Raw genomic sequence first — 12154 nt, 5'->3', positions numbered from 1 at the left:
ATGGCGCTGAGCGGCCGGGACTGGCCCGGGACGGTGCCCGAGGCGCCCCGAGCTCCCGGTGCTTCAGGGGGCCGGGTAGGGCTCAGGGGAGTCGGGCTGGCCGTGCGGGCCCCGGGGGGCAGCGGTGGTTCGCGGCCTGGGCTCCGCTCCCCGCTCCGGGGCAAGGCGGGGTGATAAAGGAGCGGGCGGTGCCCTGGGGAACTGGGCAGACGGTCGCTGTGGGGAACACGGCCCTGCCATAGTCATCCATACGGGGTTTTAGTGAACCAGGCCAGGCTACAAAGCAGGGCTTTGATATACTGGGCTCTGTGGGGCGATAGTGGGCAGGGCAGGGCTGGGCTGGGCTGGGCTCGGTTCGGCTGGGCTGGGCTCGGTTCGGCTGGGCTGGGCTCGGTTCGGCTGGGCTCGGCTCTGCTCTGCTCTGCTCTGCTCTGCTCTCCCCTCCCCGAGGAGAGCCCTGCCGCAGGGGCTAGGCTGTGAGTCATGACCACTAGGTCATGGGGACGACGTGGTTTCTGGAGAGGGCTGCACTCACCTGACAAAATGGGGACACAAAGGGGCACGTTGCAGCAGCCCCTACAGGGAGGAGGCTCAGTGACACCCTGAGCCAGAGGAGGGGGCATTGGGTCTCTGGGAGCGCCCAGCTCTTGGCAAAAAAGGCTCTCTGGGTGCAGAAGCAGAACGTGAGGACTTTTTCCTCTTGTTTCTCAGATGCTTGCTCAGCAGCATGGCAAGCCCCAGAACTCTGACTCTTTTCTGAAGAAGTTCTGTGGCTATGACAGGAAGGTGAACGGAGGATTAAAGGGTGCTTATTGTCGTAGGTGGATTGTCTGGCAGGCAGGGAGAGGAGAGAAGCAGAAAAACGTTTAGCCTTTGCTTCCCTCGTTCATCACCCCGTTTAGTATCTGCTGTTTGGGCTGTGGCCAGGAGGTGTCTCCTTCGGACTCCTGAACCAGGTCTTTTGGTGACTCCTGGAGTTTTGCCGCAGGGTGGCTCCTTTCGTCCTTATCCAGTCAGAAACCTTTAGCGTAGAGAAACAGCCGTTTGAGTGATTTCTCCTCCCTTCCCAACTACTATTCCCTAAGGTGTCTGTAAGACAGGCAAAGAAGAAGAAATGCATATTCTGGGGCATTGAGGTGGCTGAAACACTCATTTGGCATGGCTGGGAACTTGGACAAGAGATGATCAGACACCTGACCTTGAAAAATGTTCATGAGAAAACCCAGAAGCTGAGCTACAGGTGCGTGGGAAGTTTGTTTGTCCTTTGTACTCCTCATGCTCTCGCTTCATCTTCATCCCTCCTGCTGTATCAGTAACATCAGCAGTTTTTCTCAGACTCACCTTCCCCCTCTCCCCTTGAGTGCTGTGCTGGAGACAGTGTGTGTACACTTATGTAGCAGGACAGAGACCTGCTAATTCAGAAACACAGCCCTTGTTCCTGGCAGAAGTGTGTTAAATGAAATGCCTTTTTTTAAATTCTGTTTTGCTGATACTTCTGTCTGTGAGGCGTTTCCAGTCTAGTGAGATTTTAATTGTGGATGTATGCCAGCCAGTCACTAGTGTGTCCTAAAACCATTGCTCCCGGGAGTCCCACTGGGTATTGAGCCACTCCAGCACACCCTATGACCCTCCCTGCTCTGAAACTCAAATGTGTCTGCCCAATGTGTTTTGCTCATACTACATGGCCTGAAAACGTAAAATACTGTTCAAGGATAGGGTAGGTACTTAGAGCTGGGAATGGGTTTTCAGGACACCTGGGTTCTGTCCCTCTTTCTGCTGCTGTGCTACCAAGGTACCCTTGGGGTCAGGTGTGTAAGGTGCTTCTAAACTGTGGGGTCTGGAGGTTTTGTTTATTTGTTCTCTTTTCTGCTATCTAACTGAAGAACAGCTGTATGCCCTCACACAAAATCTCTTGTTTTGGTGTTGTTATCCAGGTGTCCTCCCACGCCATTCTTCTTCACTGTTTTTCCGCAGCCGATTACTCTCAGCCCTGGAATGTCCATAACTCTGCCCATCGTTTTCCGGCCCAGTGAAAAGGTAAAGCACTAATGTCATAACTGTTCCCAGTGCTCAGGCTGCCTTCCGGGCGAGCAGTGGGCCTCTGCCTCTCGTGTTCTTTCTGATTTTTCACTTGAATGAATCAGTCCTTGGGGAACATTCTAACATAGGAAGAGTGGCCAGAGTGACCTTCCTGCTCTCTGCACATCTTCATCACCGGAGGGAGCCCTAATCTTGACTTATCTACAGAGTTTGCCCATGGTTATGGGAGGGATCCTCACAAAAAGTATTCCCGGTTTTTCGCGTTCTACTTCTGGCCATGAGATCAATAAGATGAAGTGCTTGAACTGACCACACCTGGTTTGATACCAGGGAACCTCGGCTGTATGGTTTTAGTGCAGAACCTTGGGTTGAGGGACTCTTTGCTTTACTACAGGAGACCCAAAGCCCCTACAATAAAGGGCTACTGGTTTTCCATAAGGGACATGTCAAAGGCCTCCTTTTTTCTGGATGGGGGTGGGTTTCTTTATGCTTTATTTTTAACAGCAATGATTCTTTTTACCCAGTCTCTTTTCTTGCTTTTCAACTTGTTTGTAGTATCTGTCTTGTCTCTGAGTGTTGATCTCTGGCTCTTGTCAACAGCTGTATGTCTTTGATGTGGATCTCTGTCCTAGCCATAGAGCATTATTATTGGACAGATTCCAAGTACCCTGCTCTCAGTATCATGATTTTTGATGACTGTTCAGTGTCCCCTTTATGAAATAAGCTGTTGGCCTTGTTCCATTTTCAGTGGATAGTTTGTCTGCAGCACATCAGTCGCTAAAGCAGGAGGCTGCCTTTCTTAGAGTGAGCAAGGACTGTGTGTGCTGCAGTGCCCAAGGTCGCTCCTTACCTGGATAGGTGGTACTCAGGAGGGGTGACAAATGGGAAGCATGGAAAACATGTATCTTGCTATTCCTTCTATCTTAGCTGCTTAGCAGATGTCCTGGGGCTATTTGTACACAGTGCTGTCAAAACTGCATCTTTAAGTTGTGCGTTATCTGCTTGGGTTTCCAGCTGACAAAGCTTTTAATCAAAGACTAATATTTCTGTGCTTGTGGAGCTCAAAGAAAGGTTGTACATGCTTCAGTTCAGCTGAATTGGGATCTTGAAAATACTGAGAGAAATCCATCTGCATTGAAACAAATCAGGTGAAACAAATGTGGCCTTCAACTGCTCTTCCTGAGAGTGTTTGTGTGCTCCCTGACAGAGTTAGGAGTATGCCTGAGTACCTTCCACGCTGCCTGCCTTTTCCAAATGATTCATATGCTCTGTCCTGCACAGAGGCCTCCACTGGTGTCTCTGTTGCTGACATTTTTTCCCTAACACCTGCAGAGGTGAAGGTGATGGGTATTCATGGGTGGAGCTGCAGTACCTGCAAGGTGGAGTCCTAACTGCTGTCTCCTCTTGCTTTTCTGTGCAGAGGGAGTATGAAGACAGCATCTGCTTTGTGAAAGCTGAGGGTGAGTTCTCTGTTACCCTGCATGCTGTGCTTCCACGCCTCCGTCTGTCCTTCCCGGCTGCTCTCCAGTTGCCTGTCTGTGCTGTCCACAGTGTCACAGAGACGACATTCCCTGTGCGCAATGTTGGGTGAGTGAGATGTAACTGAGCAGACACTCCTGTTTTGCCAGGTATTTTGCTACCCTCTTGGACTATCCGTTAAATGCAGCTCGTTCCAGTTGTTGTTAGATCTGCTAGCTGCTTTAACAGGCAGCAAAACTCTGCTTCCCCTGAGGTCCTGGCAGAAAAACCAGCAGAATGGTAGTACAGGTTACTGTGGGCTCATCTGGGCATCTCATATCCATCTGTTTCCAGCATATGCCGAGAACCATTTGTGCCCAGGAACTAGGTGGGGACCAGCACAGTGTCCCACTGAGAACATCCCACATTCAAAGGAGAGGCCTGAGCTTCCAGTTAATTAAAGGCAGCCTTCCCAGCATAAGCAGGGAGAGATGAGCAACCAGCTGGAAATATTTTAGTCATTTAGGAGCAAAGATGCTCCCAGTTATCGAGGAGTCTTAGTAAGGGAAGGACAGTAAATGAAGCAGTACTATAGAAAGGAATGTAGTGATGTTCCCAGGCAAGGAGGGGTGTACAGCCATTTCAAGTGATTCATTCTCCACTTAGAGAAATAATTTGTACCGACTGAGAGGTCCAGGGTGTTGGAGGATGTTAATGGTAACTAACACACAGTTTGGAATCAATAAAATAGAAAAAGCTGATGGTATATCATGTTTTTTTGCGGAAGTCAAACAAGCAAAGGGAGTTCTGGAGAGCTGAATGAGGTATTAGGGGAATAGCTCAATCCTTTCTTCCCACCTGGGTGTATAACAGAGGAACAAATGTTCATTTGGAATTAAGTAGCAGCAAATTTAGATACAGAAAAAGCAAATACTAATTCTGGAGCACATGATGAAGCTGAAAAATTTCACAGCCATTAGTAAAGTTCTTAGACATAATAGCTAAGATTCATTAAAGTGTGAATAGAAGATTTGCAGAGACTAGAGACAAAGTTCTTCTCAGCATTACATATTTGTCCTGATGTATTAGAGATTCTGCCATTCAGCATTGGTTGCTTCACATCCTAATTGAATAACCCATTGGGAAAGGCTCATTCTATGCATGATTGCACAGGCAGCAAACGATCCATTCGTCTGCTTAAAATGTATCTCCATTTCCTAGTGATCTCTTTACCACATTTGCCTGGAAGACACCAAGTCCTTTCTGCATGATTCCTGACCATGGCAAGCTGAAACCAGGTGCTGAGTGCATGGTCAAGGTGGTCTTCCAACCCAAAGTGGCTGGGGTTCATGATGGGGCAGCCACATGCTGGTTTGGAGATCAAGAGAAACAAAAGAGGATAATCCAGCTAAAAGCCATAGGTGAGTCTTTCTTGCATTTAACACTCAAAGAAATATGTATCACCCCTAACTGTGGAACAGCATTCCACAGAGATACAGGGAGGGCCTGCACTCTAAGGCTGTGCCACTACTGGCTCAATGCATTGATGAGCAAGTGAGGCCCATGGTTTGAAAGTGGCCTGTGAAATTCTCTAATGTACTTTTGCCAATTTGGAAGTGTTATCTGAAGGGACAGAGTGTCCAATATGTCTTGTGGCATGCTTTGGCCAAAACAGCATTTCTGAGGCCTGCTTAAGTTGATGAAGGGGAAGAAATGAGAGGATTTCACTGGAAAAAACCTCCACAAACTCCTGGCTTTGTTTGCGCTCAGTGTCTTGTCTGTCCCTGCTAGACAGAGAGGCAGAGGGAAATTTCTAAAGCTTTCTGGATGCAAGATAAAATAAGCAATGGTTTCATTAGCAAGTCCTTGCCTGAACTGCCTTGTGTGGCCACTGACAAAAAAAAGATGTGATTCTGAGTTAAGTAAATTAGGGCTGGAAGGGAGCTTATTTGGTGCAAATCAGGGCCAACTTTGAGGGTGGATCCAACTTCAGAGTAATCTGAGGTTCTTCAGAGGCTTGTCCAGTTGAGTATTGAATATCAAAGGATGGAGATTCCATCTCTCTTTCCTAATCCAGTATACTGTTCTCTTTAACAGCCAAGTACCCCTATCTCCGTGTGCATGTGACAGGGAAGAAGTATGAAGGTGTACAGCCTGGAAAGTTTCAGGATGTCCTGTGCTTTGGATCAGTGCCAGTGGGGACAACTGTGGAAAAGTGTGTAGAAATCTTCAACCTGTCTGTGGTATGTGGAGAGGGAGATTGACTTCTTGTGAGAAGCTGGCATGCTGACACATTTCCGTGGCACATGTGGCCTTGTGTATCTCCCTTAATGCTGTGAAAATAACCTAAGTGTGAATGTGAATGAAACAGAGATGATGAGCCTTCCCCTACCAACCAGGCTATTCACCCTTGCCTTCCAGCTACAGTGCTAAAAACATAGCCATTTGCAGCATGGTATTGCAGTTCCCACCTGCTTCCACTGTGCTTGGTCCAGATCAGGCAGCCACCACTGTCCTTTGCATCCTGCAGGTCTCCTGCTCGCTCTGGACAAGCCCATCAGTCCTGTGTGGCAGTCTCAAATTGGTGTGCATATGTCCCAGGCAGGTGATGGGTCTTCTGCTGCCTTCAGTGGACTGCAGCCCAGTGAATTGTTCTAAAAGTTAGAAGGGCTGCATTTGAGCACCTTGTTACCTGTGCCAGCTCAGCCCATCCCAGCCCCTTAAATGATGGATGTACTCACAGACTGCTGACATGGATGACAGCAGTGCTCCCTCCCCAGGAGGGCAAAGACACACTTGTTTGTTGTACTGTTATTATTCGCACTGCAGTGATGCTCAGCATCACCAGGCAAGGATCAGGACCTTCTTTTAAGGGGCTTGAGGAAGGTGTCAGAGCACTGGCTTTTTTTTTTTTTTGTGAAAAGAAGATCCCTAGACAGGGTGGAACCGTGGATGGAGGGAAATAAGTTATTTGCCTTCCTGTTCCCATGGTCACAGAAGTCACTTAGGCTACTTTAGCCCCTGAGGACACCTTGAGTCATCCTTCTCCCTACCAGGAGGGGTACTCCAACCCCAGAGATCACAGAGTTTTGCTGTAGCCCACTGACTTCTGAGAGTATTGTGGGAGTTTGCTGCTGCCAGTTCTCCATGAGGGCAGAAGTTTGTTGCACAGGATTTCTGTGGTGTCCTTGGTGTTCTTGTTGGTGTTCAGCTCTTATGAAAACTGCAGTTCTTACTTGATCAGTGCCCTGCATTCAGAGCCATCCTGGCTCATGTTGGCCCCTTTGTTAACCTATCTCTCTTCTACTTGCAGGTTGATGCACCATGTAGGATAAAGCGAGCAAAACATCCTGTGCTTTGTGATTATGTTTTCTCCTGTGATGTGTCCCACGGCATTGTTCCTGCCAAAGGGAAGCTGGTCTTGTGCATACAGTTTCAGCCTCAAGTAGTAGGAGAACACAGTACTGACTATTTCACTATCACATCTGCTGGATGCCTCCTGGAGACTGTTCTGAAGGTGGTTGGCTCGTGTAAAGGTACCAGAGTGAAAGACTTCCCTGTTTCTCCCTGCCATCTTCTTACCACTGCAGGGAGAGGGTTAATGCTTGGGGAAGGACTAGGAACTGTCATAGCCCACAGTCACAGGCTTACCTTCTGCTGGGATCCTGGCTGTCCCTGATGCACTGTCTGGGGTTTACACTTGCTTGAGACAGATGTTTGACTGTTTTAAGTGAATGTCCAGCTGTTTGCTAGGGCTGGTGTGTTGGCTGTTGAGGTGATCTGGTTTGGGAAGATCAGTTAAGTACAGCAGTGGCTTGTGACATGTTGACAGAAACAGCTGTGACAAGTCCAGGATCTGTCTTGTATGTTGTGCTAGGTCCTTTGGTGTCCCTGGACCAATATTCTGTGGACTTTGAATGGATCAATCTTGGAGAAAATTTGATGCAGACACTGAAAATCAGCAACATGTCAGATGTCCCAGCCTATTACCAGTTTGATATTGATTGCAAAGGAAGTGTCTTCTCCTTGGATCGCCCTTGTGGAGTCTTGGAGGGCACAACAACACTAACACTGAAGGTGACCTTTCGACCTACTCACCCAATGACCTATCACCGTAGAGTCGTGTGCCTTGTCCACCATCAGGTATGGGAGGCAAAGGGTGGTTTCATTGCTGTGATACTTTAGAAGGATCTTCCACTGTAATCCAACAGGGCTGGCCTCTCTCACTTAGTAGCCCCTGAAAATCTCTTCCCCCTGCGTTTTCATTGATACCTATCATGGAATCATTAAGATTGGAAAAGACCTCTAAGATAATTGAATCCAACCATTAACCCAGCACTGCCAAGTTCATCACTAACCATATCCCCAGGTGCCACGTCTACATGTCTTTTAAATACCTCCAGGGATGTTGACTCAACTACTTCCCTGGACAGCCTCACAGTGCTTGACAACCATTTTAGTGAAGAAATTTTTCCCAATATCCAATCTAAACCTCCCCTAGCATAACTTAAGTTTGTCTCCTCTTGTCCTATTACTTCCTAACTTGAGAGAAGAGACAAACTCCCACCTGGCTACAACCTCCTTTCAGGTAGTTGTAGTGAGCCTTCTTTTCTCCAGGCTAAACACCCCCAGCTCCCTCAGTCACTCCTCATAAGACTTGTGCTCCAAACCCTTCACCAGCTTCACTGTCCTTCTCTGGACACACTCCAGGTCCTCAATGTTTTTCTAGTAGTGAGGGGCCCAAAACTGAACACGGTATTCAAGGCATAGTCTCACAAGTGCCAAGTACAGGAGGATGATCATTTCCCTAGTCTTGCTGGCCACGCTATTTCTGATACAAGCCAGGATGCCATTGGCCTTCCTGGCCACCTGGGCACACTGCTGGCTCATGATCAGCCAGCTGTCAACCATCACCCACAGGTCCTTTTCTGATGAGCAGCTTTCCAAGCACTCTGTCCCAAGCCTGTAGTGCTGCCTGGGATTGTTGTGACCCAAGTGCAGGACCTGGGCTCTTGTTGAGTGGAATCCCCATGGTGCAGGTTCCTACCAGCAATAGGAGGTGGACAGACAGTCAGTAATGCCTATGGGTGGGGTGAGGTGCATCTTCAGTGGCTTCTGTCCATTTAGGGCTCTGAGTTAAATTTAGCTGCACAGCTGTGCACTGAGTGCCTTCAATTTTCACTCCAGTTTCGAGAAAGTTCTTGTGTCACAAAAAGACATAAAGTAAGTGGCAGCCTAGCATTGCAGATGCTAAGCCTTTCCCAGGCATGGTTTTGGAAGTGAGGTACTGGCATGGTGTACCTTTCAAAGCAATCACAGAAGGACAGTTTATTTCTTATTATTCTTGTTGGTGTTTTCCCAGGAGCCCATGTATGTGGACTTTTTTGGTACCTGCCATTCAGGCACAGCTAAGCCAACCACCCTTCAGGCAAGCCACCTCTCCTCATACCGAACCAACATGGTGAGGGGACTGACCTTCTATCCCCCTGATATCCTGAGTGTGATGCTAAAGGATGGGAAGTTGCAGATGGATGGAAAGGGAGCCCTCATGCTGCCCCCTGAGGTATGAGCTGCCCTCACTGGAATCTAAGACATTCCCAGCTGTTCACTGCATATGCTGGGTTTCTGTTGCACAGGAGACAGATGTAGAAGGACTTGCAGGTGCCAGACTGATTTCTTTAGTATCTCTGCTGTTAATGTTCCCAGCACACACCAACACTATCTTTTTCAGCTGGATTTTACCCCAGCTCAGCCACTAAGCTGCTTTCTGGATTTAACTCAATCACAGGTTTGTCTTTGGTTCATGTAGTTTTAGATTGAGGACTGGCTTACAAACAGGAGCCTCCCTGAATCCTAAACTTTGAGCTGTTCAGGAAACTGTTACTGAAGTGTATCTTGCTTTCCCTCTTGCTCATGAAGGCAGTCAGGACTGTAGTGTCTGGTGTCTCCCACAGGTACACTTCTGCTCACACTGAGATATTTCCATCCTGTAGATCTCTCAAGACAAGCCTCCCGAGGAATACTTTGAACCCAACTCCATGACTGAATATTTCTGTGATGGTGTAAGAAGTGATCTCGCCTCGTTTCCCACTCATGTTAGTGTCAGCCCCAGGGAGTACGATTTTGGTTGCTGTGTACCACCTCACAGGGCAGAACCTCTTCCTCTCTATGTGACCAACCACACCAAAGGAAATATCATTGTTGCCTGGACTCCAAGCCATGGCAGTGCCTTCCTAGTGCACCCTGAATTCTGTGACATCCCACCTCTGCAGACTTCAGCCTTCCATGTCCTTTTCAAGCCCACTCAGGTCAACAGTCTCTATGCAGCAGAGCTAGAAGGTTTTGCCTTCTACAAGGTTAGTAGAAATTACTTAGACCAGAGAGGACCTAGTAAGCAATTGTTTCCAGAATAAAGGCTTTTGAGGGAGTTTAAATTCAATTGAAACCCTTAATTTTTAATTTGACAAACTAGCATCTTTATTAACTCCTTTGGCTCCTGCTTTGATACAGTAGTGGGTTAAAATTTCTCCTTCGCCTGTGTCTTGGCAAAGAAGTGAGAGAAGCAAGGACAGCCCATGCATGTGGACAGGTACACTTGCTCTTACCCCCAGTGAACATGAAGCAATGTACACCTCCTTGAAGCAGGAATTATGTGAATTACTGCACTGTTACTGTAGATGAGAGCCTACACAAGGATGGTTATCATGGCCTGGGTAATGGACAGTAAATTGGGTTTTTTGTCTGGCCCTCCACAAGTAAAGCTGCTGAGGGCACTGTATATTACTGCAGCCTCTTCTTCCAAATGGCATAGGATTCATGCCACACAGGTCTGCAGTTACAGGAGTTTTAGCACCTAGAAATATCCTGGTAGGTGAAACTTAACATTTGCAAGTCTCTCAAACTGCACTAGAGTGTCTATAGATGTTTCTTCCTAAAGCAACTCTTGTAATATCACAGAATAGCTTGGATATATCCTTCTGCTTGAAAGTTACTCACTGGTCTTTTGTTCCTCATCTGGCACTGGTTAGTCCTTCTTCCCTGAAAAAGTAAATTCCTTAGCCCCAGGGATGTCATTGAACAAATAGCTGCTTGCAATGGTACATACACTTGAAGGCACTTTGCCACACTCCCTTCCTGCACACACTCTGTGCTGTCCCTTGCATGTCTGCAGGTGATGAGACACTACACCAATGTTGAGAATGATGCCACCATCTGTCCGTCATGGTGCCTGACTGTGAAGCTGAGAGCACACACGTATGAAGCAGGACGGGAACACTTCATTCCACAGTACATCCTGGATGTCCCCAAGGTGTGTGACTGATTGACATTTGGGTATTTGCAGAGACACTTAGTCTGAAGTCTTTACTTTCTCTTCCATTGCACCATCCTCAGATGTGACTTTGGTGGTTTCTGATGGTGTGGAGATTCCTGCTTTGGTACAGAAGTAGGATGCTCTTTTTCCTGCATTAGCTTCCCAGCCTCCAGCATGTCAGGTTGCACTGAGCATCTCATTAGCTCTGAGAGGAAAGCTATTGGGATCTTGTTCCTTTCTGTTTAAGTGAACATAGGCACTAACAAGGGTGTTTAGTTCCCTCCCAGGAGCATCAAGTACTCTGCATGCACTTAGACAAACACAGAATCCACACTTAAGGAAGAGAAGTGATTGCAAGGTAGAATGGAAGTTTTCTTCACACTTCCTGCTGTTTCTGTAGCACAATAAAGTATTGTTCATATGAGGTAAAGTGATATCTGATCCTAGGAAGTAAGAATAGTCTTGAGAACCTCTTAGAAAATCTCCTCAGCTAATCCAGGACATGCAGCCTGATATGTATGAATTGGAGCAAATTCCAGCCTGCTGGAATTCTTGATCCAGGAGGTTGGTCTCCATGCAGAAACGAGCAAGCAGCTTTCTTACTAAATGAACATAAAACATTCCATAAAGGAAAGTAGCTTCACTGATCTCATGAGCATATGAAAGATGAGGGCCATTGTGGGAAGGAAAAAGCCCATATTTTTTATACCCTTGGATGGTTTCATTTCTTTCTTTGAAAAGAAGTGTTACATAGACTCAGGGTAGTGCTTGTTGGAACCTGGAATTCAATATCATAAAAGCTTTTTCTTTAAACTGGTTTTCTAAATCCAGCGAAAACAACCCTTCTTGCTTGTCTCCACCAGACTTTTCCTCCTGTGGTTCCTGACACTGATGCCTACTGCAGCATGCTGCTGTTGAACACGAGCACCTCTCTGATGACTTTCAGTGTGAACCAAACTGCCTGTCCCTCTGTTTTGGTCAAGCCCAGCTCAGGACACATCATTCCAGGAGGCCACCAGATTTTTTTTCTCTCCACTCACCCAGTCAACACAGTCTCACAGCAGCATATCCTGCCTTTACAGCTGAACTCTTATCCTGGATACACCAAGGTAGGGCAAGGGAAGTGGAAGATGGTGAGCAAAGTTTTATTCCTTTGTAGTCTTCCCTTTTCACAGTGACTTGCACTATGATGCCTATTATATCTCCTAATGGTTAGTTTGGATTTTTCTCTTTGGAAGTAGGAATGAAAGAATATTTTCAACACTTAATTGTGGGATCAGCACTGTATAAAGAAGGTGCTTGTGGTGCCAAACATCCTGTAGCCCTTATTCCCTTGCATTTCCA

The 12154-nt window shown here is 47.2% G+C and overlaps 1 protein-coding gene across 6 annotated transcripts in view; it reads left to right on the top strand.

Annotated features, from left to right (window-relative positions):
• CFAP65 (cilia and flagella associated protein 65) overlaps window positions 1-12154 on the top strand; it is a 32415-nt gene continuing 20261 nt past the window's right edge. For 4 of the 6 annotated variants that reach the window (XR_003543266.2, XR_005563710.1, XM_039381842.1 and 1 more), the window contains exons 1-12: window positions 1-75; window positions 1086-1240; window positions 1935-2037; window positions 3461-3627; window positions 4720-4919; window positions 5596-5741; window positions 6812-7034; window positions 7376-7641; window positions 8861-9061; window positions 9492-9854; window positions 10670-10807; window positions 11674-11919. Coding sequence is in view for 4 of the 6 variants with exons in the window: in XM_039381842.1 (XP_039237776.1) it covers window positions 1-75; window positions 1086-1240; window positions 1935-2037; window positions 3461-3627; window positions 4720-4919; window positions 5596-5741; window positions 6812-7034; window positions 7376-7641; window positions 8861-9061; window positions 9492-9854; window positions 10670-10807; window positions 11674-11919 (2283 nt within the window). In the remaining 2 variants the exon portion in view is untranslated. The remainder of the gene's footprint in view (window positions 76-1085; window positions 1241-1934; window positions 2038-3460; window positions 3628-4719; window positions 4920-5595; window positions 5742-6811; window positions 7035-7375; window positions 7642-8860; window positions 9062-9491; window positions 9855-10669; window positions 10808-11673; window positions 11920-12154) is intronic. The other 2 variants (XM_039381843.1, XM_039381844.1) reach the window with 2 other exon arrangements.

This window comes from Pipra filicauda, unplaced genomic scaffold (assembly GCF_003945595.2).
Source record: "Pipra filicauda isolate LSUMZ 115617 unplaced genomic scaffold, ASM394559v2 scaffold241_size1546129_pilon, whole genome shotgun sequence".
NCBI classification, from domain to species: domain Eukaryota; kingdom Metazoa; phylum Chordata; class Aves; order Passeriformes; family Pipridae; genus Pipra; species Pipra filicauda.
The sequence above is the reverse complement of the archived record's forward strand: the minus strand, read 5'-3'. Positions and strand labels throughout refer to the sequence as shown.